Source organism: Mesocricetus auratus, unplaced genomic scaffold (assembly GCF_017639785.1).
Source record: "Mesocricetus auratus isolate SY011 unplaced genomic scaffold, BCM_Maur_2.0 Super-Scaffold_100003, whole genome shotgun sequence".
Taxonomy (NCBI): Eukaryota; Metazoa; Chordata; class Mammalia; order Rodentia; family Cricetidae; genus Mesocricetus; species Mesocricetus auratus.
In genome coordinates, this window is record NW_024429188.1 from 47,740,977 (window position 1) to 47,767,900 (window position 26,924).

General features: G+C 40.6%; 1 protein-coding gene across 2 annotated transcripts in view; it reads right to left on the bottom strand.

Annotated features, from left to right (window-relative positions):
- Snx12 (sorting nexin 12) overlaps positions 1 to 25,170 on the bottom strand; it is a 78,353-nt gene extending 53,183 nt beyond the window's left edge. The window contains exons 1-5 of one of the 2 annotated variants that reach the window (XM_005081179.4): positions 24,892 to 25,167; positions 18,555 to 18,650; positions 17,146 to 17,270; positions 16,516 to 16,606; positions 14,783 to 15,168 (exon numbers count right to left, since the gene is read on the bottom strand). In XM_005081179.4, the coding sequence (XP_005081236.1) occupies positions 15,145 to 15,168; positions 16,516 to 16,606; positions 17,146 to 17,270; positions 18,555 to 18,650; positions 24,892 to 25,056 (501 nt within the window). In that variant the 5' untranslated portion in view covers positions 25,057 to 25,167 and the 3' untranslated portion in view covers positions 14,783 to 15,144. Of the gene's footprint in view, positions 1 to 14,782; positions 15,169 to 16,515; positions 16,607 to 17,145; positions 17,271 to 18,554; positions 18,651 to 24,891 lie in introns of those variants that run through there. The other variant, XM_040744249.1, reaches the window with a different exon arrangement.
- Between the last annotated feature and the right edge of the window lie 1,754 nt (positions 25,171 to 26,924).

Below are 26,924 nucleotides of genomic sequence, written 5' to 3' on the forward strand. Positions count from 1 at the left end.
AGCCTTTTGGATGGAGGAAGGAGACAGGTAGGAAGCAACTGGCAGCTGCTCCAGGTTCTCTGATCTTCCAGGTTTTTACCCCATATCTGACTCCTGGTTTTTATTGATAAGACTAATTAGATTTATGCTTCACCAGCCCTGGCTGCATGAAACCCTGTTTTTAAAAAAGAGGGGACAAGAGGTAGTGGCACATGTGTTTAATCCCAGTACTTAGGAGGCAGAGACAGGCAGATCTCTGAGAGTTCAAGGCAAGCCTGGTCTACATAGTGACTTCCAAGATAGCCAGGGCTACACAGTGAAACCCTGTCTCAAAAAACAAACAAAACAAACAAAAAGTCGGGCAGTAGTGGCAAACCCCTTTAATCCCAGCACTTGGGAGGCAGAGGCAGGTGGATCTCTGTTAGTTTGAGACCAGTCTGGTCTACAGAGTGAGTTCTAGGACAGTCAGAGCTACACAGAGAAACCCTGTCTTGAAAAAAACAAAAACAAAAGGGAGGAAGAAAAGAAGAAGGAAAAGAAGGAGAGGAAAAGAATGGAAAAAAGGAAAAAAAGAGAGGGAGAAAGGAAACATTGTAAAAGACATGCACCTCAAAGGAGAGATCTATAATCTGAGGGTTGAAAGAAATGGACTAAAAGCAAAAGCAACAGAGAAAACAAAAACAATAACTTTCCTTGTGAAACAAAACTTACCCAAATTAATAAAGTTCCAATATTGGTAAAGTATAAGACAATGGACACTCATGTATGCGTAATAATAATACACATTAAAACAAACATCTTAAGATTAAAAATGGCATTATTTATCAAATACTTTTATTAATTAATATTGTTCTTTAACAAATTCCATATATTTATATAATATATTCTAATTATCCTCTCCCCCAACCTCTTTTATCTCCTCCTCTCATCCCTATTTATCAATTTTTAAATGTTCATGCATTTGATTCAGGTGTTCAAATTCCACAAATTGATCCTATAAGCACATTCACATATACAAAAACACACATTTATTTGGCTGCTTTGTTTGTAAACTAAAATGCTGAAAACCACCTAAATGTTTATTAGAAAAAGAAGCAAGTTACATATACTTGTGTCACATACCTGTAGACATGGCTACTTGGAAGACTGAGGCAAGAGGATTGAGCTCACAAGTTTGAAATCATAGATCAGTTAAGCCAACCTAGTGACTCCGTATCTGAAGTGTCATAGCAATAGGGAGAATATAACTCTTTGGGAGAAGCCAGGAGTGCTGGTTGATTTTCATCAACTTGACACAAACCTAGAAGGATCCTCAATTGAGAAAATGCCCCTACCAGATTGGCCGGTAGGCAAGTCTATGAGCCTTTTTTTTTTTTTGGTTTTTCAAGACAGGGTTTCTCTGTGAAGCCCTGGCTGTCCTGGCTGTCCTTTGTAGACCAGGTTGGCTTCAAACTCAGAAATCTGCCTGCCTCTACCTCCTTGAGCCACTACCACCCAGCAGGACACTTTCTAAGTTGGTGATTGATGTGGGAAGGCCCAGTCCATTGTTGGTGGTGCAAAACCTGGGCAGGTGGTTGTGAGTTGTGAGTAGGCTGAGTAAGCCGTGGAAAGCAAGCCAGTATGCAGTAGTTCCTCCATGGTCTCTGTTTCTGTTTCTGCCTCTAGGTTCCTGCCTTGAGTTCCTGCCCTGACTTCCCTCAGGAATTGACTGATTGATAAGTATAAGATGAAACAAACCTTCTCAAGTTGTCTTTGATCATGGTGTTTTTATCATGGTGACAGAATCCCTGAGACACCAGGTTTCAGTTAAAGTAAGCAAGTGTAAAGAATTAAAGAGGAAATTTAGGGTACGGAAACTTATCTACAATGCAATCAGCTTCCCAGGAAAAACAATGCAAATACCTGGCAAGGGATACAACAGTGGGTGTATGATTGGTGGTGAGGGAAGATGGGAGAGGTAGGAGAAAGCCCAAAGGGATTTAAGAAAGTTAACAAAAATAAGAAAATGACCCCAAAACCTTGTAAAATAAATGGGCTTTAAGATGGTGGGCCAGTCTACCTAAAACGCTCTTTTTCTGCTCTTCAAAATCAAAGATTCCTATTCATTCACTCATTCTCAAGCCAAAGTGAGTATTTACTGTTATAAAGTTTTCCATGACAGCCTGTGGTTAAAGTATTATTTCTTTCCCTCAAGTTTCACAAAAATGTATTCAACTGCTATTATACAGCATCTCACTTCTGATTAAGGGCACTCAGGCCTAACAGACATCAGGCATGGTGTCTATTTATCCCTTGAAGTAGTATTTAAAATTCTATGAATATTTATACATTTTCTATGGGGGTGAGTCCACAGTTTTTAATCAAATTCTAGAACAACTACAATAGTGTAAAATGTTCATCGATAATTTACTGAATAATCTATTCTATTTCAGACACTGTAAATACACAAATGAAACAAAAAGATCCCAGAGAGTTTACAGATGCCACAGATGAATAAACATGGTATTACAAAATATAGAGGCCTAAATGAGAGACACATCATTAACAAGTCCTGCTTAAACAGAAGAATCTACTATAGTCCTATGGTCAGGAAAACTCTACAATGTAAAGACAGTTACTTTCTCAATATTAAGGGGACAATTCAATATAAAAAAAGTTGGGCAGTGGTGGCGCACACCTTTGATCCCAGCACTCAGGATACAGAGGCAGGTGGATCTTTTTGAGTTCGAGGCCAGCCTGATCTACAAAGTAAGTTCCAAGATGGTCAGGGCAATACAGAGAAACCCTGTCTCAAAAAACCCAAAACAAAAAAGTAAGGTTTTCTACGGAATGTTCAGCTGTTTCTAGAGAAATATTAAATGTTTGAAAAACAGAGGAAGACTTTGTCACATTTCAAAAGTCACAGCAAGTTGGACACAAAGGTACATGCTTATAGTCCCAGTTTCTGAAAGGCCAAGGCAAGAGGATCATTTGAACATGCACCTTTGAGAAGCCCATAGTCAGCATACAAAGGCTACATGTCAAAGCAAAAGTAACAAGCCTAAGGTAGTCATTTGAAAAGTGTGATGTTGGCATAAAAACAATACCAACAAAACAAAATAAATGATCAAGGAACAGACTCAGGTACATAATAAGATTAAGTATATGATATAGGTGGTATTTCAAATCACTGAAAAAATGTTTGGATAATTAATTACCTATTTAGAAAAACATTTCGGGGGCACAAATATATCATTTACAAAACCCAATTCTAAAGAGTTTCAAGAATAGAATAAAACTTACTGGGAGAGTAAATATGACTGAACTGTATTATAGACATGTACAAAATTATCAAAGAATACGTTAAGTATAAAACTAAAACCCTATTGGATAAATACTTGATCCTCAGCACTACAAGAGCTTTTAAGGTAATTGGATTCAAGACCTGTTGTATGGAAAGAAATTCATGCTTGTACTATAAACCTAGCCAAGAATGAATAGCTGGGGAGGTCATAGGCCCTAGGGGGTAAAGCTACTACTATTATTTTGTCCAATACACATAATACCAAACTGCCTTCTAAATTTTTTATACCCATAGATTACTAGAGCTCTCAGCCCTCATCAAATTTTTTCTTTTTGCTGTTGACAGCAAGTTAATACATATACTCACAACTGGTCAAAGTACAGAGAGTAAGTGGCTATGGAATGCTCAGTCTTATACACACACACACACACACACCCCTACCTCAGGGAACACTGTGGAAAGAGAAAACTTAAAGATTCTTAGAAACAGAAGTTAAGAAAGACTACTATGAAACAACATCTTCTGGACATGGCAGAGCCCTTTACACACAAACTCACAGCAGACGTGGCTGCCTGGAGGGCCTGCACATGACCAAGACAGTCAGCATTCCAGCGTTGGGGGAGGGGCTCAAGAAGCCCCATTCCTACCTGATGAGTTAGTAGACTTACAGGGATGAGGTGGGGAGAGTCATTTTTGGAGATTTGGCCCTCAGTAGGTTGCCCATGCTCAGTGGTTAGTCCTATACACATAGCTATATGAGCAGCATTCACTGCACTCCATGAGTTATTTTTTAAAAGAGGCTAAGGACTTAGAAAGTGAACATTCAAGGAAGGCCCAGGATGAGCTAGAGAGGGGAGTGAATGATGGTTATGACCAAAATACATTGTATACATGTGTGAAACTCTCAAAGAATAAATATATTAACAAGTTTTTAGCTGTGTGTGGTAGCACACACCTTTCATTCCATCACTAGGGAAGCATAAGCACACATTTCTGTGAATTCAAGGCCATTCTGGTCTTCATGGTAACTCCCAGGCTGCCAGGGCTACCCAGTAAGACCCTGTCTGAAAGTATGTTTTTAAATGCTTTTCCTTAGGGCTACGGATACAATTTGGTTGATAGCATGCTTCTCTAACCATATAGAGAATATATGAGGACAGGTTTAACACCTAGGACTACATAAATCAGGTGGGGTGGCACCTAGCTCTTGGGAAGTGACTAACTACATACTGAGTACGAGGTCAAATTGGGCTACATAAAAACCCTGTATCAAATTTTTTTCACCAATTGTTTTATCTATCTCCTAGTAGGTGAGTCATAATGACCCCCAAATGGAAAAAAGTCTGGGCAGATACTTAAGTCAGTAAAGTACTTATTTGCCTTGCAATCATGAGGACCCACCTAAAAAAGCCAGGCATGGTGGTACGCATTTGTAATTGCAGGCCTGGGGAGGTGGGAACAGGAGGATCTCTTGGACTTGCTGGCCAGTCATTCTAGCTTAATTGGTCGAGTTTTAGGCCAGTGAGAGATCATACCTCACAAGGATCATCAAGGAAACTTCTCTTTGCCAACAGAGGCCACTACAGAGGACTTCAACCAATCAAAACATAGCATTGTGGTTCTCAGTCCAAATGGGTCCATCTATAAAACCCTTCTGCACTTCAGGCTTAGGAAAAACTGAAGAAGAGTGGGGAGGAAAGACTATAAGAGCAAGAGAGAATATCAGGGGTTTGCCCTAAGACTGTGTCTCCTAGTAATGGCAGAAGCTACACATGTAAAGTCTCACCAACATGACTGCCTAAACATGAGCTGAACAAGGACAACAACAATAATAAACATGCTAAAGTGTACAGGGGAGGGGGAGCCCACAAGGTCTCAACCCTACACAAAGAACTACAGGCAACTAAGGAATTCTGGGAGCAGGAGAGATAGTCTTCCCCAGGGAAGAGTACACCAATTGGCTATCCAATTCCAATGGTCAGCCCTGAAAACATACATACAAGTAATACAGACTGAGCAAGTTGTGCTTATGTATTTAGGAATATATGTATATATGCACATTACAACTTTGTATCAACTATTAATGAAAAAAGAGGCCATGAATTTCAAAGAGAGCAAAAAAGGGGTGTAAGGGAGGAAAGGCAAGGGAGAAATGATGTGATTATAATTTTAAAAATAAGAAAGATGGGGGAAAGAGAGGGAGGCTGCCTTGAAGTGCAGATTGACTCATGTAGATATTTTGTGAATTACTTGATTGTTGAGTGTGAAAAGCAGGAATAAAACCTGAGGTCTCTGAGGGTTCCATTAACCCAGGTTTACTGCAAAGTGATAGAAAACACCATCACAGTTTTATTGTTGTTTTTGTTATTATGTTTTGTTTTTTGGAGAAAGGGTTTCCCTGTATAACAGAACTGGATGTCCCGGAACTCTTCTGTAAAGCAGGCTGGTCTCAAACTCCAGAGATCAGCCTACCACCTCTGAGTGCTGGGATTAAAGGTGTGTGCCACCACAACCAGCCTTCCATCACTGCTATTCACAGAGACTTAGGAAGCCTGGAAACATGGGTGAATTATGTTAAAATTGAAGAAAGCTAAGAATCCAATATTTGAAATAGAAATTATAAATAAATGTATCAGAGCAGAAAACTTGCACTGAGTGTCTTTTGTAGTAGAGGCTGACTGTAAGTGGGAAGTCCTACCAGGCTTGAGTCCCCAGTTGAATTTATTGAAAACTCTTGACTTGCAGAATAAAGGTTAAACACCTTCTGGAGACACATATCTTCATTGTCTAAAGTGTTTAAGTTAAAGAGTGGTGACTGACACGGGGATAACTTAGAGAAGGGAAGTCCACAGTTCAGTCCAGTAGCCATATGTGCTTGCTAAAATAATGGGAAATTTGAGAGCAGATTTTATTGTGTTACTTGCTTTTTTAAATTATTTTTATGTTCATCATCACTTTTTAAATATAAACATAATGTTTGGCCAGGCGGTAGTGGTGCATGCCTTTAATCCCAGCACTCGGGAGGCAGAGGCAGGCGGATCTCTGTGAGTTCGAGGCCGGGCTGGACTGACAGCCTCCAAAACAATACAGAGAAACCCTGTCTCGTAAAACCAAAAAAAAAAAAAACCAACCAAACAAACAAACAAACAAATAATGTTTGGCAGAGGTTTCAAGGAAATATACTTATTTATTGAGCATTTTTTAAAAGGATGGGGAATATAATTCTTAAGGATGACACCTAAGGTTGTTCTTGTGCCCCCTCATACATACACATGACACATACATCAATTTTTTAAAAATGGGGGATGTGAGACATCTTAGTAGGTTAAAGGTGTTTACTGTCAAGCCTGACAATCTGAGTTCAATTCCCAGGACCCATATACTGGAACCAGAGAACCAACTTCCACAAGCTGTCCTCTGACATACATATACACTCCCTAGCATGCACATGCAGGTACACACACACATAAATAAATATATAAATGTAATTACATTTTTAGTTAAAATAAATAGAAACAATTCAAGTGTCCCCAGCAGACAAATTAACAAAATGGGATGGGGAATGAATGAAAAATCATCCAGCCTTTAAAAGGAAAGGCATTCTGACATGTGTTGCAAAATGAATGAAAGTGAAAGAAGTCAGACTAAGAAAAAGGGTGAGTGAGATGGCTCAGCATGTAAAAGCACTTGCCACCAAGCCTGACAACCTGAGTTCAATTCCAAGACCTACATGGTGGAAGGAAAAAACTGATTCCTGCAAGTTTCCCTCTGATCCCCACATGCGTGCTGTAGCACACATACACAAATAAAAATACAATAACAAAAATGTAAGCAATGTTTCATTTAGATGAGATACTTGTGATTGTCAAATTCGAAGAGAAATGGTGGCTGATAGGGGCAATGGGGAGTTATTGAGTTTAAATTGGAAAGATGAAAAAATGTATTGAGATGTATGGTGGTAATGGTTTCACAACAATGCAGACATGCTTAATGCAATTTAAAATGGTTAGAACAGCCAGACACAGTATGCATATCTATAATTCCAGAACCTGGAAGGCAGAGACAGGAGGACTGCTGTATATGCAAGTCCAGCCTGGTCTACATAGTTGAGTTCCAGTCACATAAAGTCATACAGTAAGATCCTGTTTCAAAAATCAAAAACAAAACAAAATAAACGTCACTAACAAACAACAAAAAAAAGTGTAGTGACACATGTCTGTAATTTCAGCTCTTGGAAGACCAAGACATCAGGATTGTCGTGAATTTGAGGCCACCTGGTTTATATCACAAGTAGCAGGCCAGCCAGGGCTACATAGCATGACCCCATTTCAAAAAAGTTAAGAGTTGTGAATATTATGGTATATAATATGTGCATACATATATACATATTTTGCAATAAAATGTGTGATATACTTCAATGGAAACAACAGATAAAAGATTAAAGGCAGAAGCAGATATGAGAGCTCAGTTGTCTCTTGCTAGGGCAGATATAATGTAACTTACAAATTAAATGTCAGTTTTTCCCTTCCAATTTTTGGCTTAAGAAGTTACTTTTCAATGGAGTCCTGTGATGACAGTTTGAGGAGATAAAGAGTCAAATAAAGAATGGTCACACCAGTATTATTTGTAAAAGTAATATTAAAGTTAAAATAATCTAGAAGTCTATCAATAAGAGAACAGTTAAATAAACCAATTATAGTAATTCTATGGCATATTGTATATATTGTGTCACATTTAATGAATTTAGTAAATAACATTTCAAAAACAGTGAATGAGAACTTAAAGCATGGTAATTTGTAGAAATAAAAACATAAGACAATGGTTTTTCTATGGTAAATTGGTATGTGTAGAAAAGTACAGAGTAAAATCAGATGACAGAAGACTGGCTGAAATGGTAGCACAGGAATGAACAAATTTTCTAGGTCAGACATCTGTTTTTCCAATGGACTTGGTACAAAGATCTTCAGTCACCAGCTTTTGTGGCCTTTCCTGCTTCCATCAAGAATCCTGTGGTGATGTTGCAGCAAGGAAGGTCAAACATGCCAGCAAATGCTCCATTGCTCAGACCCAGGACCCCAGCAACCAAATCAAAGGGAGATGTTCAAGTTGGCCTTGATGGAAGATGTACAGCCTAAGGAGGATTTCTTCTAATAGCATAAAGCCTATAGCCTGAGTCAACTGTGTCAAAACAGGTGATAACTCTGAGACATTATGTAAAGTGTGAGACTGTGAAGGGTGTTCAGGCTGTGGGCGGGTCATTACTAATTCAACCACAGAAGCTAGGCAGACCTTCACTTTCAAAAGCAGCATCACAGCATTCCTACTGGTTTTCCCATACAAGTGGCTTCCTGTAGTCCCTCCCTTCATTAAGAGACCAATCAGTAGAGGGAATGTGCTTCCCCACAGCATATAAACAACTACAGGCTTGTTCATTTCTGATGGACACACAGCCAACCAAAAGAGCGGGATCTTGTAATTTGGCCTCCTATAAATCAACATGTTGTTCTTGGTCCCCTCCCCCACCCGCCACCATTTTTGTTTGGCCCCTTCCTGGAATTTAAGGTTTGGCTCTAGGAAAAATAACCAAAAAAGAAGTCCATGCTCGGGCCCAAGAAGCAAATTATATTTCCATGTGGATCCATGTGAGTTGCTATAGTTTTGGCCTTGAGTAGTGAACTGGTCTTGAGAGTACCTCAAACAAGGTTGCACTGCCAATGGACTAATGGACTTCACTGTCCCCCAAAGGCTGGTGGGAAAAAATAAGAATATTCAGGGCCATTAACTTAAGAGTGACAGCTAAATTTGTTAAAGTGGTTAGGATCTTTAACTGACAAAGATACTGCTTCTAGAATGACCAACATTAAATGTGTGGGGAAACTTGTAAACTCCTAACAGTATTATTATATCCCAAAGCATCAGGAAATGCAAATTAGAATTATGAAAATAGCATTTTCACGAAATACTTTTGATAACTGTAGATTATTTAAATTTTTAGCACATTTAGGAGGGAAAACTCTTGGGAGGAAACATGAATTTCCTCATTTGAGGGGAATAGCAGAAACAGACATTAGTGGAGAGAGGTCTAAACTATACTTGTAAAGTAAGTAATTTAGCCCAGCTTGGTGGCCCATACCTTTAAATTCAGCACTTGAAAGGTAGGTGGATCTCTATGAATTCCCAGCCAGCTAGGGCTTCACAGATAGACCCTGTCTCAAAAAAAGTAATTTAGCTATAGCTATCAAAGTACAAATTGCACATACTCTTTGACTCAGCAATTCCTTCTCTCAAAATTTATCCTACAAAAATACTTAGACACAGGAGAAATATTAAATGTAGTATTTATAACAGTGAATGATTGGGGACACGTTTCCATCAACAGATGAATTATTATATTATAATAAAACTATACTATTGAATGTTATACCATTATTTTCTTTCCATTTTTCTAAATGAAGTGTCCACAGAGTATATTCCATAATATATTAAATTAATTTGCATATTAGTAAAACAATGTTCTATTTTTTAAAACTATATGGATATGTGGATATTCCTATATGTATATGTATGAGGACAGAGGGGAGAGGGAGGAGGGGAAGGGGAGCTTTAGGCTATATTAGTTAAAAGTCATTTTTAGAGAATGGGAATAGGGAAGAATAAGGAAATATCTTTCACGTTTTACTTTATATGTTCATTTTGTTTAAATTTTGTTCATCTACATAAACTGCTTTTGAATTTTACAATAAACTATCTTAACAAAAGAAGCTCTTTTGTAATCAAATCAACAGCTATAATTTATATAATTTAAATAGGAATAACTTCATAGCTGGGTATAGTGGCATATGCCTGTAATCACAATCATGAAAAGGAGAATCACTGAAAGTTCAAGGCTATCATGGTCATCATAGCAAGACTGTCTCAAAAGACATACACACAAAGCCGGGCGTTGGTGGCGCACGCCTTTAATCCCAGCACTTGGGAGGCAGAGGCAGGCAGATCTCTGTGAGTTCGAGGCCAGCCTGATCTACAAAGTGAGTACCAGGACAGCCTCCAAAGCCACAGAGAAACCCTGTCTCGAAAAAAACAACAAAAAAGACATACACACAGACACACACACATAACTCCATGTAAGTTACTACTACAAAAATTTTTCATCCGAAGATTTAAGGTAAAATTAGGGCAACTATAAACTCAGTTAAATACCTGTGATCGTTCAATCAAATATCTTCATTTTATAGTTGAGAAAAAAGCCTGAAGTCATGAAACAATTCACAGCCAGATCTAGAAGTCAGGTTTCTATTCTAGCCCTGGCATTCTTTTTACTTCCTTTCAGATTTTCCTGAGTCTTCAGTCTGATGACATGGTATGAGATATTTTTGTCTCATGAATATTAGATGTCCCTTTATTTAAATTTTAGAACAAAAATATGTAGGAAAATTAAAATGTAGCTAGATGCGGTGGTGTACCCCTTTAATCCCAGCACTGGAGAAGCATTTCCCTGTGAGTTTGAGGTTAGCTTGGTCTATATAGGGGGTTCCAGACCATCCAGGGTAACATAGTGAGTTCCTGTCTCAAAAAATGGTGCATGCCTTTAATCCCAGCACTTGGAAGGCAGAGGCAGGCAGATCTCTGTGAGTTCAAGGCCAGCCTGATCTACAGAGTGAGTTTCAGTTTAGCCAGAGTTACACAGAGAAACCCTGTCTCAAAAAATTAGCTTGGTCTATATAGGGGGTTCCAGACCATCCAGGGTAACATAGTGAGTTCCTGTCTCAAAAAATGGTGCATGCCTTTAATCCCAGCACTTGGAAGGCAGAGGCAGGCAGATCTCTGTGAGTTCAAGGCCAGCCTGATCTACAGAGTGAGTTTCAGTTTAGCCAGAGTTACACAGAGAAACCCTGTCTCAAAAAACCAAAAAAAGTATATGCCTTCATTACCACAGCCTTGAAAAGCTGACTCTCAACAAAAAGTTATTGTATTTTAAATTAAAAATATATAACAAACTAAAATGTGTATTCCTGTTAGCAAAACTGTTTTAAGAGTTTACTGCAACTAGACAAAAAACCATTACTGATATAACATTTAACAAAAACACATACATGAATAAAATTTCTACAAATTCAATATTTTGTTAAAAACTACAGTTTTTTCCTAATTTAGAAAGTATTTGCTAGGTGGTGGTGGCGGTGGTGGCAATGCTTGCCTTTAATTCCAGCACTCGGGGCAGAGGCAGGTGGATCTCTGTGAGTTCGAGGCCAGCCTGGTCTATAGAATGAGTTCCAAGACAGGCTCCAAAGCTTACACAGAGAAACCGTGTCTTGAAAAAACAAAAAAGAAAAAAGGTATTTATTTATTTCTTTGTGAGTGTATTGCACCATGTGAAAACAGTGAAAATGGAAGCCAGAAGACAGGATGTGGGATCCCCTGGGAGTGGGGTTACAGGTGGTTGCAAGCTGATATATGGGTGCTAGGAATTAAACCAGGGTCCTCTGGAAGAGCAGCCAGTGCTCCTACCCACTGACCATCTCTCTTGCCCAAGGATTTATTTTCTCCTATGTAAATGTTTTGCCTGCATAGATGTACACCACCAGTGTGCCTGCTGCCTATGGAGGTCAGAAAAGAGCATCAGATCCCATGGAACTGGGATTATGGATGGTTGTAAGCCATCATGTAGGTGCTGAGAACTAAATCCAGGCTTCTCTCCAAGAGTACCAAATACTCTTATCCACTATGCCATCTCTCTAGCCCTCTTCTCCTAATTTTTAATCTATCTCTAGCTGGCAGTTCCTGTTAATCATCTTATCGTTTTACCTCCAGTTTCTCTAGGTAAAGAAATTTATATCTACATACAAAAATTTGAAACCACTAGAGAAGAGCCAGGCATGTTGGCATACAACAATAAATGACAGCATTCAAGAGGCTAAGCCAGAGGATTCTTAAGAGTTCAAGGCCAGCCTGAGCTACATGAGTTTGAGGCTAGCCAGTGTTAGAATGAGATTGTCAAAAACAGACAAATAAAGCCACCATAGAAACCACCTACTTAAAGAAGCCCTCAACGGGTTTAAAGAATCCTTTTATCAATGATATTGATAATTATTCATACTTTGCATGTTTTATATGAGTATGTATTTTTTTAAAAAGCACAGATAAACACACACACGAGTAGGAAAGAAAACATTTAAAAATAAAATTAAGATGATTTGTTGTATAAGCAAGGCAAAAAAGAAAAGATAAATGATGAGTGTTGGGTGGTCAGAAGGGGAGAAGCAAAGAACCACAAACTAAATTATTCATGAATTTATATTTTAAAAGTAACCTTGAAGTTGGGCATGTTGACTTAACTCCTGTAATCCAAGCCTTCACAAGGCTGAGGCAGGAGGATCACCCATGAGTTTGAGACCCTGTATAAAAAAATTAAAACCAAATAAAAAACCCAGGTGTGGTAGCACATGCCTGTAATGCCAATGTTTGAGGATGGAGTCAGAAGATGGGGAGCTATATACTCAGCTCCACAGCACGTTCAAGACCAGCCTCAAGTACCTGACCCATCTCAAAAAAAGCTTACACACACACACACACACACACACACACACACCTCAAAAAAGGATGTATAATCAGTAACAACCACCTAACCTTTAGGCTATAATTAAAGTAGTACTCAGTTTTAGACTCTCTGCTTATGCACAAGTGAAGACTTTGGAGAAATTTCAGAATTATAAAGATAAAAGGGTTAAAAAAAACATGTGAAGGAAAATTAGAATGGTTATTATGCCTAAGAGAATACCAGGAGTGACTCAACAGCCCACAAGGACATGAAGAAATAGCCATTTCAGTGAGCAGCTGGACTGACTTTCCACAGCAGGTGGTTTGGTTTAAATTATTACACCAAGTATTGCAACACAGAAGTGTGTCACCTAGGATACGTATCATACACAACCCTGTGAAGCCTGTTGTTGCTCACCTCTCCCGCCTTTACCAGCTCAGCTTCACATCTCCAATAGGTCAAAGGCATCTTTGGAATGTTAACATGTAGGCTTCTTTTAGGTCTAGCTATGTGGAAGATTTGTTATTACCTTCTGTCTCCTAGAACCCAACATAAAGTTGAATCTTTCTGAGCTATGAAAAAAAGAGATTCATTAGTACCAAACATTCACTGGCCTTGGATTTAAGGTTCTTAGAGGACCTAGTAACTGTGTTTAAAATGGCCAATTTTCCTCCAAACAGAAGAAACTGAACTTGTTGAAAATTAAAATTAATAATAGAATGAAATCATCCATACAGTGCTATCACGCACAAGGCACAGACAGCAGGATCACAAGTTCCAGGTCAGCATGGGCTACAAAGTGAAACATTGTCTCAGGTAACAGAGTAAGTGGGAAAAGGGGATAATTAGATACGGTGAACCTTTTTCTTTCATGTTTATCTCTCATTTTTGTCATAAAGAGCTCTTGAATCCCGAAGTCTATGAAGAAGTAGAATGAATGTACTGACTCGGCTTCCTTGTATTTTGACTACCCTACCCTGCAAGTACCTAGCTGAATACTAGCTATATAAAATAGTGTTACTACTTTATTTTATAGCCACATTTTCAAGCTATTCTCCTGTTCATTCTGTAATACTGCTTTCTATGAAGGCTGTATCTCTTGATCACTTTCCTCTTTTATTTAAAACCAAATATCACTCTTAAGTCTCTGTAATGTCCTCATCCTTTGAACATACTTTTTATACCATTGTTTCATTTTAAATTAAATTAAAAGTAGGTTTTCTAGGAGGACAAGGTCCCATACTGGTTAGGTTGGTCTCAAACTCACCATTTAATGAAGGCTGGCCATGAACTCCTGATCCTCCTGCCTCCACTCGTACATGCTGGGATTACAAGCATGTGCTACCATGTCAAGCTCTAAAACTATATTTTATTTACCAAATGACAAGATCCCTATCTCCCCCATTTCAACCCTCCTGGAACCCACTCTGTACAAGACCATATTGAATGAAAACATAGACCCATCAGAAGTTCTCAGGATTTCACCGACCTTTCTGTCTGCATCAAATCTCTTTGAAAAACAATACAATGAAGCAACATCAAATGAGGTAAAAGGACAATGAAAGAAACTGTTGGTGATATGTGGGTGTACAAGAGGATGGGTCTTTATGTATGTTTATGTTTTGACACATTACATATGCATATATAAACACACATAATGTAAATACATCAACTCAAATTAGCAAAACTCCACAAACGTAAAAATCACATCTGCAAAATCTGAACTAAACCACAGGTATTTTATGGCTACTTCCTGGAAAGAGATGCATTATTTATGTGACAAAGTCAGTTATAAGTTACAAGGAACCATCGGTAAACTACAATAAGCAGCCCAGATTCTGTTTTTCTGTAATGTAATATAAATGCAAAGCTTACTCATCACCTCAGGACAATGGCCATGTGGCATGACTTCTACACAATACCCAGCATGCACTCAGCACTAGGAAATAGTAAATTTACAACTTAAGGAGGAAAACGGAGGCTTGCTTCACAGTGGTTTAATATGAACAGAGTTGAATATGACATTGTCTGACAGAAGAATGAACAGTTTGCTGAATAAAAGCCCCGAGTCAGGATATATACACAGCAGAAATGGGGCCTCAGAGTCTCAGCACTTGTGCACAATGAAAGGAGAAATATTTTTAAAAATATCTGTAACAGAGGATACAAATCAAAAGGCAGCAAGGACACAGACACTGGTGAGGTGGGAAGGGGCTGTTCAGCCCCCAGCATGGGCTCAGCAGCTAGAGAGCTAATCTATCTCAAGGATCTTCAACACTGAGATGGGTTCCAAGACCCATGTCACAATCTAATCCTGATCTCTCTGACCAGAATCACACCAGAATCAGCAATCCTTTTCCCCAAGGACCTACAAAGAAAACACAAATCCTTCCATGATAGGGAGTCTAAGTGAAGAGTCCCAACTTTCACCTGGCATCAGAGTTAACTTGCTCTCATCCCACCATTTGGACAGACAGCAGGTCCCAGCAAATAAACCACCACCTTCCAAACTAGCCTAGGAGAGTTGCCACCCTCAAGAATCTGTTTTAGCCTCTAACATTTGGGCACTCTACATCTAGCTGCTAGCCCTGTTTCAATGTCTGGGAACAACACTGGAGTTCCACAGGAAACAAGTGCAGGCAGTTCAATAACCCTGTGACCAAGCTGGGGAAGGCAACAGACAACTCTTGCCTCTGAGCCCCAGTCAACAGCTCAAAGTGCTTAGGAGAAATCAGAAGCTGTGTTGTGTGTGCTTCTGCCCTTGGGACAGCACTAAATGAGATGGGAAAAAGAGGAATGGAAGGAGGAAAGTGATGTTGCTCTTCCTTACCACGTAGAGGAACCTAGAACATGACCCCCTCCACCATTCAGGAAGTCACCTGGCAGTGGTAAGTTGCTCTTATTCCTCAAAACCCACAAAGCTAATTCATAAAGTCACAAGGGTTGAGGAGGGAAAACTGCTGGCCCATACTGACTCATGAGCTAGAGAGCAAAATATAGACAGCCAGAATAGGGAGCCATAAAGGGATAGGAGCTAGGCAATAAGAGCAGCCTACTACCCTATGGCTTTCTTGACTTTGCAGTAACCATGATGATGGGCCCATAAAACCCAAACACCCTGATCCACATATCACACTGCTTAAACTCTAGGAGGATTACTGCCATGAAAAGCAACAAAGGAGAGAAAAACCAACCAAAAAAACTGCTGAGAAAACTGGGCGCAGGCCTAGAAAAAAACAAGTTTTGGGTCTTTCCCACCTTCCCAATAGGAAATTTTTCATGCAGATAGGAAAAGCAGAGATTCTCCCTATTCAGTGTTCCTGGTAAAATCTAAGAATAAGAAAAAGCCCCTAGACTTGCAGCATCAGTAATATATTCCAGTGCCTCACCGGCACAAAACCCCTCCCCCCAAGGTTATCCTTCTGGCATGAGTAAAATGCCCAAAAATTGCCTTCCAATCCAATCCCTCTCCCACCCCAACCCCAAGCAAAGAGCATCTGCCTGTGGTTTCCCACCTCTCTTCAGAGAAGAGATACTAACAGAGTGCCCACATGGTATAGTCTGGTACCAAGGGGCACAATGCAAGACGGTCTATCAGGCCAGGGGATGGGCAGCCAACTTCAGATCAAAAAGAGAGAGGCTTAGTGGAAAAACCAATGTCATTTCAGCAGGTAAAGTAGAGGGCAAGTGGTGAGAGGGACTCCTATTGGCGCACCTTCCCAGGGACGTAGTTCCTATCAATTGCCTCCTCCTGCAGGAACATGTGTAGACAGCGTTCATTCTGAGCCAGTGGATGCCCAGCAATTCTATAAAGAGACCAAAATGGTTATCAGTAGTTTCTGGGATCAGAGAGAATTGACAGGGGAATGGGAATGTGAAGAGAGGAGAAAGGGCATAGTCAGCCCTTTGGTTTGAGCCTCTAGAGGACAGCAGTGGGGTATGACTTAAACTGTAATATGGTAGAAGGAAAATTGAACAGAAGGACATGGTAGGGAAATTCTAGTTAAAAGGGTAAACATGCATTACACTCTCAGGTCTTGACATACAGGATCAGAATTTATTCACAGGAATGGAGTTTTTACTATCCAGTTTGCCCACTACATCATATTACCTATTACAAAAAGACAAAGTACAAAAAAATATACAATATCATGATGGGCTGGGAGTAAAATAGCTTAGAGATAGAGTTCCTTGCCTAACATAAACAAGGCCCTGGAATCAATCCCCAGCAATAAGGGAAAGAGGACAGTATGGAACAAAGCAGTAACGGAGAGGGGGAGGAAAATGGGGAGGGGAGAAAGACTTTCATGATAGCAAACACAGCAAGCAGAGCAGCCAGGCTTACTTGTTAATAAACTGTTCGAGGCCCTGCCTCCTTTCTTCAATGAAAGATTCCTCAAAGATCCCTTCATCTCCTCGGAAAGGGAGCTGCCGCTTCAGGGCTTTCCCAGGCAGTGGTGGTACTACAATCTGCAGTCAAATAGCAGCCCAGTTGGAGAGGGCAAGAAAGAAAAAAGCAAGTGAGAAAGTAAAAGATGAGCTCTCTCTTCTCTCTCTCTGTCTCCCTCCCTCTCCCCCCCCCATAGCTGCAAGGTGGCCTCAAACTGTCTAAGTAGCCATGGATGACCTTGAACTTCTGATACTCCTGGCTTCACCTGCCAGGTATATCTCAATTTTTTAGGCCAGGAATTCACCATGCCCAGGTCCAGCTAAGACCTTAGAACAGTAAGGATGGCTCATATGGATCCAACTTGATTTCTATACAAGGACAGATTTGCCATCTTAAAAGAAAGGAAATAAACTTCAAGCACTCTTACTTTTCTTTAACAATCCAGCACCATCCAAGCATTTAGCCAACCTTTGACATATTTTTGCACTTATAGGAGTTACTTTACAAACAACCAAACAAAATAATAGTTAAAAATATTGTTCATGGGGCTGAGGGGGTGGCAAATCAGGGAAGAGCATTGGCTGAATAAGCATGAGGATCTGAATATGGACTTCAGGATCCAAACAAAAAAGTCCAGCTGGGGGTAGAGGGTAGAGATGGGAGGATTGCCAGAGATTTCTGACCTAGCTCCAAGTTCAGTGAGAAACCCTGTCTAAAATGTGTGAGGCAGATAGCACAGACACACAACCTGCTCCTCTGGCCAGCATGAGCCCTTACACACACACACACACACACACACACACACACACACACACACACTTTTAAAAATAATAGTCAGCCAAGCAGTGATGATGGCACATGCCTTTAATCCCAGCACTTAGGAGGCAGAGGCAGGTGGGTCTTTGAGTTTGAGCCTAGCCTGGTCTACAGTGCCAGTTCCAGGACAGCCAGGGCGACAAAAAGAAACTGTCTTGAAAAAAAGCAACAACAAAAAACAAAACCCAAAACAAACAACAAAAACCCTGTCCTAAACCTCTTTCAAGTCTCAATATCCCCCAGGACCAATATATTGGGATTGAGTCTATAAGAATATGTTCACCCGCTGGGCGGTGGTGGCGCACGCCTTTAAACCCAGCACTCAGGAGAGGCAGGTGGATCTCTGTGAGTTCGAGACCAGCCTGGTCTACAGAGTGAGTTCCAGGACAGCCTCCAAAACCGCAGAGAAACCCTGTCTCCAAAAACCAAAAAAAAAAAAATATTTTCACCCTTCCTATCTACTTCAAGACTTTATGGGCTGTGATCTTATACTCTAAGCCTATGTAGATCACCTTCTCCAATGGTATTAATTAAGGGATGAGCTGTACCTTACTATCTCGCTCCAGCTCATTTTTCAGCCATTCAAAGTCACTGTAGCGTCGCCGTACACAGGATTCTTTCAGCTTGAAGATGGGTAAGTTTGTCTACAGGGAAGAAAGAATGAAGAGAAGCCAGGTGTTGTGGCATGTACTTTTAACACTCAGGAGGCTGAGGCAGGAGGATCAGAAGTTTGAGGCCAACCTAGGCCACATAGGGAATTCCAGGTCAGCCTGGGCTACATGGTGAGACCCTATCTCAAAAATAACAACTAACCAAACAAGTTCTGTTCAACCGATTTGTGGGGACCACCTGGAAAAGTCTCAATGAAGAAACAGCTCCTGTGGATTGAGGATAAAACTCAGTGGTAGGGCACTTACCTCTTCTGTAGGAGCACCAAGGCTTGACTTCCAGCATCACACAAAAAGGAAAAATTGTTCCTATGGACCATATACCTAAAACTCTTGCAAAACACCACGAGGTATGTATTAATCCTTAGCATACCCAATCATATCACAACTGAGGATCAGAAGTCCCTTGCTGAGGCTGAAGGGTAGTTCAGTGTTAAGAGCACTTGCCTAGCATGCTCAAGGCTCTTGGTTCTACCACATACACACACATAAAATCCTTTAGCTATTTAAAATGTATTTTCATAGAAGACTCAGAGTCATGTTCTAATGTACATTATATTGGTAAGTCATGTGTTATTTGAGCTCATATGAGTTTCCCACCCCCATTTCAGACCCACATGTTGGTTTCAAAGTGTCCTCCAAGGCCCCCTGTCTGGGGATGTACTTGCCTTCCTATCTCTGTGCTATAGAAGGAAGAGAACAACAAAACACCCCAACAGTAAAAACAGTCTTGAGAACAACTAGAAGGTAAGCTACTTCCAACAGATGTTCATCCTGTGATATAAAATGCCTGCAATGGGAAAGAGAAAAGCTGAAGCTCAGCCATGGAGAGAAAGCTCAATCAGGAACTCCAGCTGACTGCCTAACTTCCCCAGATGGTTTCTGCTGGAACTTATGGATGCCTTTCTGATGCTATCTGTTCTTTTACTTGGAAGCCTCACATGAGGGGACACTCTGCTGTCTGGGACTGTTTGGAGAACTCCAGCTAGCTGCCTTAAAGGTGCTTCCCCAGTCAATTTCTGCTGGATATGTTGAGTACCTGACTTGATAATATTTTGGTATCTTTCTATCTCTTCCTATTTATTCTTTTACACTGACTTGCCATATAATTAAACTTACTCTTTCAAAATCAGAAGTATGGCTACTTCGGATCATTCTCTAGACCTCCAAAACATGCTTACCTCTGCCTTCCTATTCCAGTCTTTTCTGTAAGTCCTAGCTCAATACTCACTTCATTCAAAAAATTTTCCTGGTAATACCAGCTAGGTATATTGTGGTCTACCTCCTCCCTGATCCCTTTTGAAGTTAAGTTTCCTTGAGACCCTGTCTCTAGCCTGGGGGGCTTCAAACTCCCTGTGTCACTGAGGATAACCTTTAACTTTTGTCTTCCTGCCTCCTTATGAAATTACAGGGGTATACCACCACACCCAGTTCATGCAGTGCTAGGTATCGTAACCAGGGCTTCCTACATGCTAGGCAAGTATTTACCAACTGAAATACACCCACATCCCCACTTCCAAGGGTTTTTGGTATGCAGCAGAGGATGACCTTGAACTTCTGATCCTTCCACCTCCACAGTTTAAAGTGTCACCTAGGTTTTCTTGACGCTACTTTATACATCCTGTATGTTGTCTACATGACTAAATGATGATCTTAAGATCAGTTTCCTGACCATTCATAGTGGTATATCCCTTTAATATCAGCACATGATAGGCAGAGACAGGCAGATCTCTGTAAGTTTGAGGCCAGGCCACTACATAAAGAGTTCTAGACTAGCCAGGATGACATGGTAAGACACTGTCTCAAACAAACAAACAAAAAATCATGACAACCATTGCTTCCCCCAAAATATAAGGTATCAAGTCTCAATTACTCAATAGAAACTAGAATGTATCTAGTTACCCTTTTCATCTTAAAAAATGCAGAATGAATAGCCTTTATATATAAGTTAGCTTTCTGTAGCTTACTTATTCCTACATCTTAATCATTTAGAAGACTCCTCAGGCTCTAGTGGTAAGAGGAACTTATAACACATAAAATGCCCAAATCTTCACTCCTGTCTACAAGTTCTAAATGAAAATGGTCAAATATGTATGTTAATCTAGATCATATTTCTTGCCAGTCAATTCAGAGCAATGAGTGGGTAATAAAAGGAGCCATCTCTTCTCGCCTCTTAGCGAGAAAGGAATATCTTGGAGTTCTGGTAGAACCTCACAAGGTCCTTACTACATCAATTTTTACAGTTTCCAAGTCTTGAAATAACCCCTTTAACCAAATAACTGGCCAACTGACATTAGCTCCAACTCTACCAAAATCTTCAAGTTCTAAGAAATATCAATAGGTTTAAATGGAATCTGATATACATAACTTTTTGACATCTAAACAATTCTTTAAAAAAAATAAACAAAATAAGAGAGGGCAAATCAGCTTTCTTTAGAGTGTGGCCCTAGGTATGTCCCCAGTGGTCCAGTGGATGATCCCACACCCAGAAGTATATGGGCAACACAAATTGGACTGGATACTTCTGTTTTGTTTTTAAAAGCAACTCAAAGTTGGAGAGATATGGAGGTGAAGATGGGTCAGGAAAGATTTAGGAGGAAAGTAGGAGTGAATATGGTCAAAATGCATTGTATGCAATTCTCAAAGAACAAAAACACTTTTAAAAAGGAATAAGCAAGTAACCAAACATGGATCGGGCAATGGTGATGCACACCTTTAATCCCAGCACTTGGAAAGCAGAGGGAGGTGGATCTCTGTGAGTTCGAGGCCAGCCTGGTCTACAGAGCGAGTTCCAGGACAGCCTCCAAAGCAACACAGAGAAACCCTGTCTCGGAAAACAAAACAAAAGAAAAAAGTAACCAAACATGGTGGCAAAGACTTATAACACCAGCACTTGAGAAGTGGAAATAGTAGGGTCAGTAGTTCCATCATCCTCAGCTACACAGTGAGTTTTAGGCCAGCCTAGGCTACATGAAACTCAGAAAACAACCACAAAAAAAGAATAAATAAGAAACTGGAGGCTGCCGGGAGTTGGTGGCGCACGCCTTTAATCCCAGCACTCGGGAGGCAGAGGCAGACGGATCTCTGTGAGTTCGAGGTCAGCCTGATCTACAGATTGAGTTCCAGGACAACCCCCAAAACGATACAGAGAAATCCTGTCTTGAAAAAACAAAAACAAGAAACTGGAGGCTGCTGAGATTACTGGGCAAGTAAAGGTGCCTGCATCCAAATTTGACAGCCTGAGTTCCACTTCTAGGATCCATATGGTAGGAGAGAACCAAGTCCTGCAAGTTGTCCCCTGGCATGTCCTACAACCCTTCCCCTGAACACAAAATAAATAGAAATGTAATTTCAAAAATTTTTAAATGGTCAGGCAGCGATGGTGAATGCCTTTATTACCAGCACATGGGGACACAGAGGCAAGTGGCTATCTGTGAGTTCCAGGACAGGCTCCAAAAGGTACACAGAGAAACCTTGTCTCAGAAAATAAAAAAAAAACTTTTAAAGGGGCTAGAAAGTGTTTAAGAGCACTTGTTCATACAAAGGACCCATGTTCAATCCCAGCACCCATATGGCAGCTCACCACTATCCATAACTCATAACTCCTAACTCCAGTTCCAGGATGCAGATGATACACAGACATAAAATAAATAAATCTTCTTTTAAAGTTTTTAATTTAAAAACTGCCATTTATGGGCTTTGACTAAAAAACAAACCAAAAAAACCTGTGTTTTCCTTACCTTCAAAGGAAGGTAAAAATATTGTCCTTCCATCTCAGTACCTAGCCATCTAAGAAAAAAAGCTACTATATAGAAGGCTAGTCCCTGGGCTCCAAACTACAAATCATATGAGGAAGCCAGAATTGTATAACACAGGATATTGAGGGCTTTGGGGTTCTTCTCAGCACAAAATAAAGTAAAAGGAGAGAAAAACCCACAAAATTCAAGTCCACATTGGCACATCCATATGAACCAGGCCCAGTAGTACAAGCCTTTAATTCCAGCATTTGGGAGGCAGAAGAAAGAGAATTTCTTGAGTTTGAGGTCAGCCTGATCTACAATATGAGTTCCAGGACAGCCAGGGCAACACAGAGAAACCTTATTTAGGGGAGAATAAAGAAAAGAAAAATCCAGGGCTGGAGAAATGGCTCAGTGGTTAAGAGCACTGGCTGTTCTTCCAGAGGTCCTGAGTTCAATTCCCAGCAACTACATGGTGGCTCACAACCATCTGTAATGAGATCTGATGCCTTCTTCTGGCCTGTCTGCATACATAATAAATAAATAAATCTTAAAAAAAAAAGAAAAGAAAAATCCATATCAATATGTATAATGATGTGAGGCCACCATAGCACCTCTCCAGACTCCTCAGGCAGGCAGGCTCCATTCCTGACTAATAGCTTAATCAATATTTATTATATGGAGCTGAAGGTGTAATCAATGGAAGATGTGCTCAGCATGTATGAGGCCTGAATTAAATTCCCAGCAGCAGAAAAAAAATACAAATGATTTTATATATTTTTTCAAAAAATTAGAGTTCAATAAAACAGTAAATGCCTCAAATCAACTGAAACCCACAGAATGAAGAACCACCATCAACTCTATCAACATTATATAACTAGAACTGTCAAAGGGATTGATGAAAAAGCTCAGTGTACGTTCTGCATACTAAGTTTTGCAACTAAGCTTTAACCAAGTAGTGGAAAGAACATGGACTTTGGAATTTGAGACTTGGTTTCAAATCCCAGCCCTATCTGATACTGTTATGTGCACTTGGAAAAACTACTTATACTACATGCTTTCCAGATTTCTACTTTTTAAAAATGTATACAAAAACTAAAACCTACCCAGGTGTACTGACTCACGCCTTTAATCCACAACTTGGGAGGCAGAGGCAGGCAGATCTCTGTGAGTTCGAGGCCAGCCTGATCTACAGAGCTAATTCCACGGCAGTCAAGGCTGTTACACAGAGAAGCACTGTTTCGAAAACCAAAAACCAAAACAAAACAAAAAACCCCAAGCTTTCCTTATGCTGCTATTACTTTTCCCCCTTCAATTTGGAGACTACCACTTCTCTCTAAGATTGTCAAGCACAGGTAGAATACACATTCTTATTCAATTCTTCTATAAATGAGAACACCATATGTCTCTTGGATCTTCAATGCTATTCACAAAGAATATCTTGGATGTCTAAACTGAGAAGAAAACACAAGGAAAACTTGAAAAGATTATTCTTAACTTCTTTAACCTGTAGCACTTCAACAAGGAAAAGAACGTGTGAACCATGTACCCAATCTGCACATTCCATCCTTGCACTGTGGACTAGGAGAAGAAAGTCCCCTGGGGTGCAACTGGAAGAAGCCATTCCTAGAGCAGTTCTGAAATGGCATGTATTAAAGTAACTACAGACCACGAACAGAAAAGGCAAATGGCCTTTTACAAAAAAGAAAAAAAAATAAGCGAGAGTCAATAAAAACTGAAGTAAACTTTCTGGATACTTCAAATCTAAAGGATCAGCAGAGGATGGGAGCAGCAACTGACAACCCACCAATCCCAGTGCAGGGCTGGGTTTCACGTAAGACACAGCATTGTGGTACCTAAGAAACTTAAGCATAAAACATTTCTCTCTTTCAGATGTAAATCTTAAACAAGTCAGCAAAGCATTCCGTCTCAAGATTGCCTTTCTATTTTTGCTCTCTCTCACAAGCCCGCTGTCTCCCTTTCCAGTACTCTTTCCTATAACTATAACTAAAAGGTTTGTTTAACTCCATCATCCCAGAGAGATCTCCCCCGTCCGTCCCGTCCCCCCACCCCCGCCTTTAGATTGACTTCCATAACCTAGTTTAGTTATGGGACCCAGCGATACAGTGCCTTTGCTTTCCATCCCCCAGCCTTCCTCCACCCTCCCCTTTCGTCCCTCTGTCAATCATGGCTCCAATCGACTTGAATTCCTCACTAATCTTTGTCCATCTTCCACACCCTGTCCAGCCATGCTTCACTTCTGCCTCGTGAGTACTTGTTTTCCTGCGCCCCCGCCCGAAGTCCCCTCTGGAGTTTTCTGTACCCTCAGGTCACAACTGAGTCTGCAACCTTCTTTTCAAACCTTTCAAGCCCTAACCCTCATGTGACCCCCTCCAAGCTTCCCCGCCGTTAGTCGTCCCATGTCCCCTCCCCCTCCCGAGTCGCCTGCCCTCAGCTGTCTCCCTCACCCCGTGACTCACCCGCATGCGAACCTCATAGGTGGTGAAGCGCGCGCGGCCCACGCCCACCGTCTGTGGATTAAAGATGTCTATCTCCAGGAAGTTACTTGGCGGCCCATAAGCATCGGTCAGGTCCTGAGGCTTCGAGTTAAGGCGCCTAGTGTCAGCCACTGCCGTGTCCGACATCTTTCCGAAGAAGAGACCAGTACCGGCGAGGGGGGTGGGGGACAGAGGCCTGAGGCAAGAGCGCGCACGGCCCCTCCCGCTTGCAAAATAACCAGCCAACCCACAGACGGCGGCGACGCGCACGCGCACACGCATGCGTGCACGTACACACCGCCCGAGTCTCCCGCCCGTCGCCCTGAATAACCACCATGCTGACTAGGGCTTATACATTATGGTGAAAGCGTCATTCAGACTTCCGGGTGGTACTGGTAGCTGCCCCGGAACCTGCATCTGTAATACGCCCTGTCCAATACTTTGAGAAGCACCACACTCAGGCTCCACCAATCTGTATTCCTCAATCCCAGAAATTGTCTCGTCCCGTGCATCAATCAGCAGTGGGCACTGCCCCGTGAGCAATTATCCATATGTGATAGGCTGAAACTCCAGGTCCTAAATAAGTACGGATTTCATGAAAATAGAATGGTTTCTAGAAGGTGGGGTTCCAACGACAGTACCAAAAAAAATGTAGTATGCGGCCCCACTTCTTGTGCCACAGATAGTTTCAGTTCAAGCTACACACCACTGAACATTCAGTAAGCAATACATTGTGGTGCCAGGGAAGCAGCAAATTCGAATTGGGTAAACAATAATGATTTCATATTCTCGCTTTTCAGGAATAGTGGGTGTACCTTCATTCTCCACATGTTGCTACATAACAACTAATTCCAGGTGCACTCATCTCTTTTATTTCAGGACACGTATTTCGCAATTTCTGTCTATATCCGAAGAACCCCATCCATACTTGGCTATACTCTGAGCTTCCTTGCAACCTATGATGAAGATATGTGTCTACATAAGAACATCTATAGAAAAACATAAATACATATGTGTAAAATGTATTTGTACACATGTACATGCTGAGACAGAGTCTTACATTTACCCCAGCTAGCCAGGCACTTGCTATGTAGGCCAGGCTACCCTCAAACTTGAAGCAATGTTCCTGTCGATGCCTCTTGATTTCTGATCTTACTGGTCTGTGTCACCATATCCAGCTAGGAATATTAGTTTTTTTGTTTTGTTTTGTTTTGTTTCAGTTTTGAGACATTGTCTCCTGTATTCCAGGCTGATTTCAAACTTAATTTGTAGCTGAGAATGACCTTGAACTTCTGACCCTCCTGCCTGTCTGTGTCTCTCAAATATTGGGATTATAGGCATGCTCCACTACACCCAGTTTTGTGCAGTGCTGGGTATCAAATCCAGGGTCTATCAAATAAGCTATATCCCCAGCCCTTAAATGTACATTTTTCAAAACTGATTTATACATGTCCCATATTTTTAATTATTTATTTTAATATTTTAATTTTAAATAAGTATTTTTATGTTTCTGCATATTTTGCTTGCATATATGTTCGTGAACCATGTAATGCAGTGCCCAAGGAGTCTATAAAAGGATGTCAGATCCTCTGGACCTGAAGTTATAGATGGTTGTGAACCACCATATGAGTGCTGGGAATCAAAGCTGGGTCTCTGCAGGTGTAGCCAGTGCTCTTAACCACTGAGCCATCTCTCTAGTGCTACACATCTCATATTAAGGGGTAGACAAGTGGTAATTTTAGGTCATCTTTCCTTCTCCCTTCACCTAACTTCCCCTCCTAAAAATTCTTATATCACTGATGATTGAATTCTTTGAACAAACCACATGGGCTTACAATTTGACAATTAAGTTATTTAATTCAATATAACTGAGATCTATAAACTACTTATGTGCCAAGCACTATACTAAATTTCCTTTTTTTAAAGATAGGACTTCTCTATGTAACCTTGGCTGTCCTGGAACTCATTCTGTAGACCAGGCTGGCCTCGAACTCACAGAAATCTTCCTACCTCTG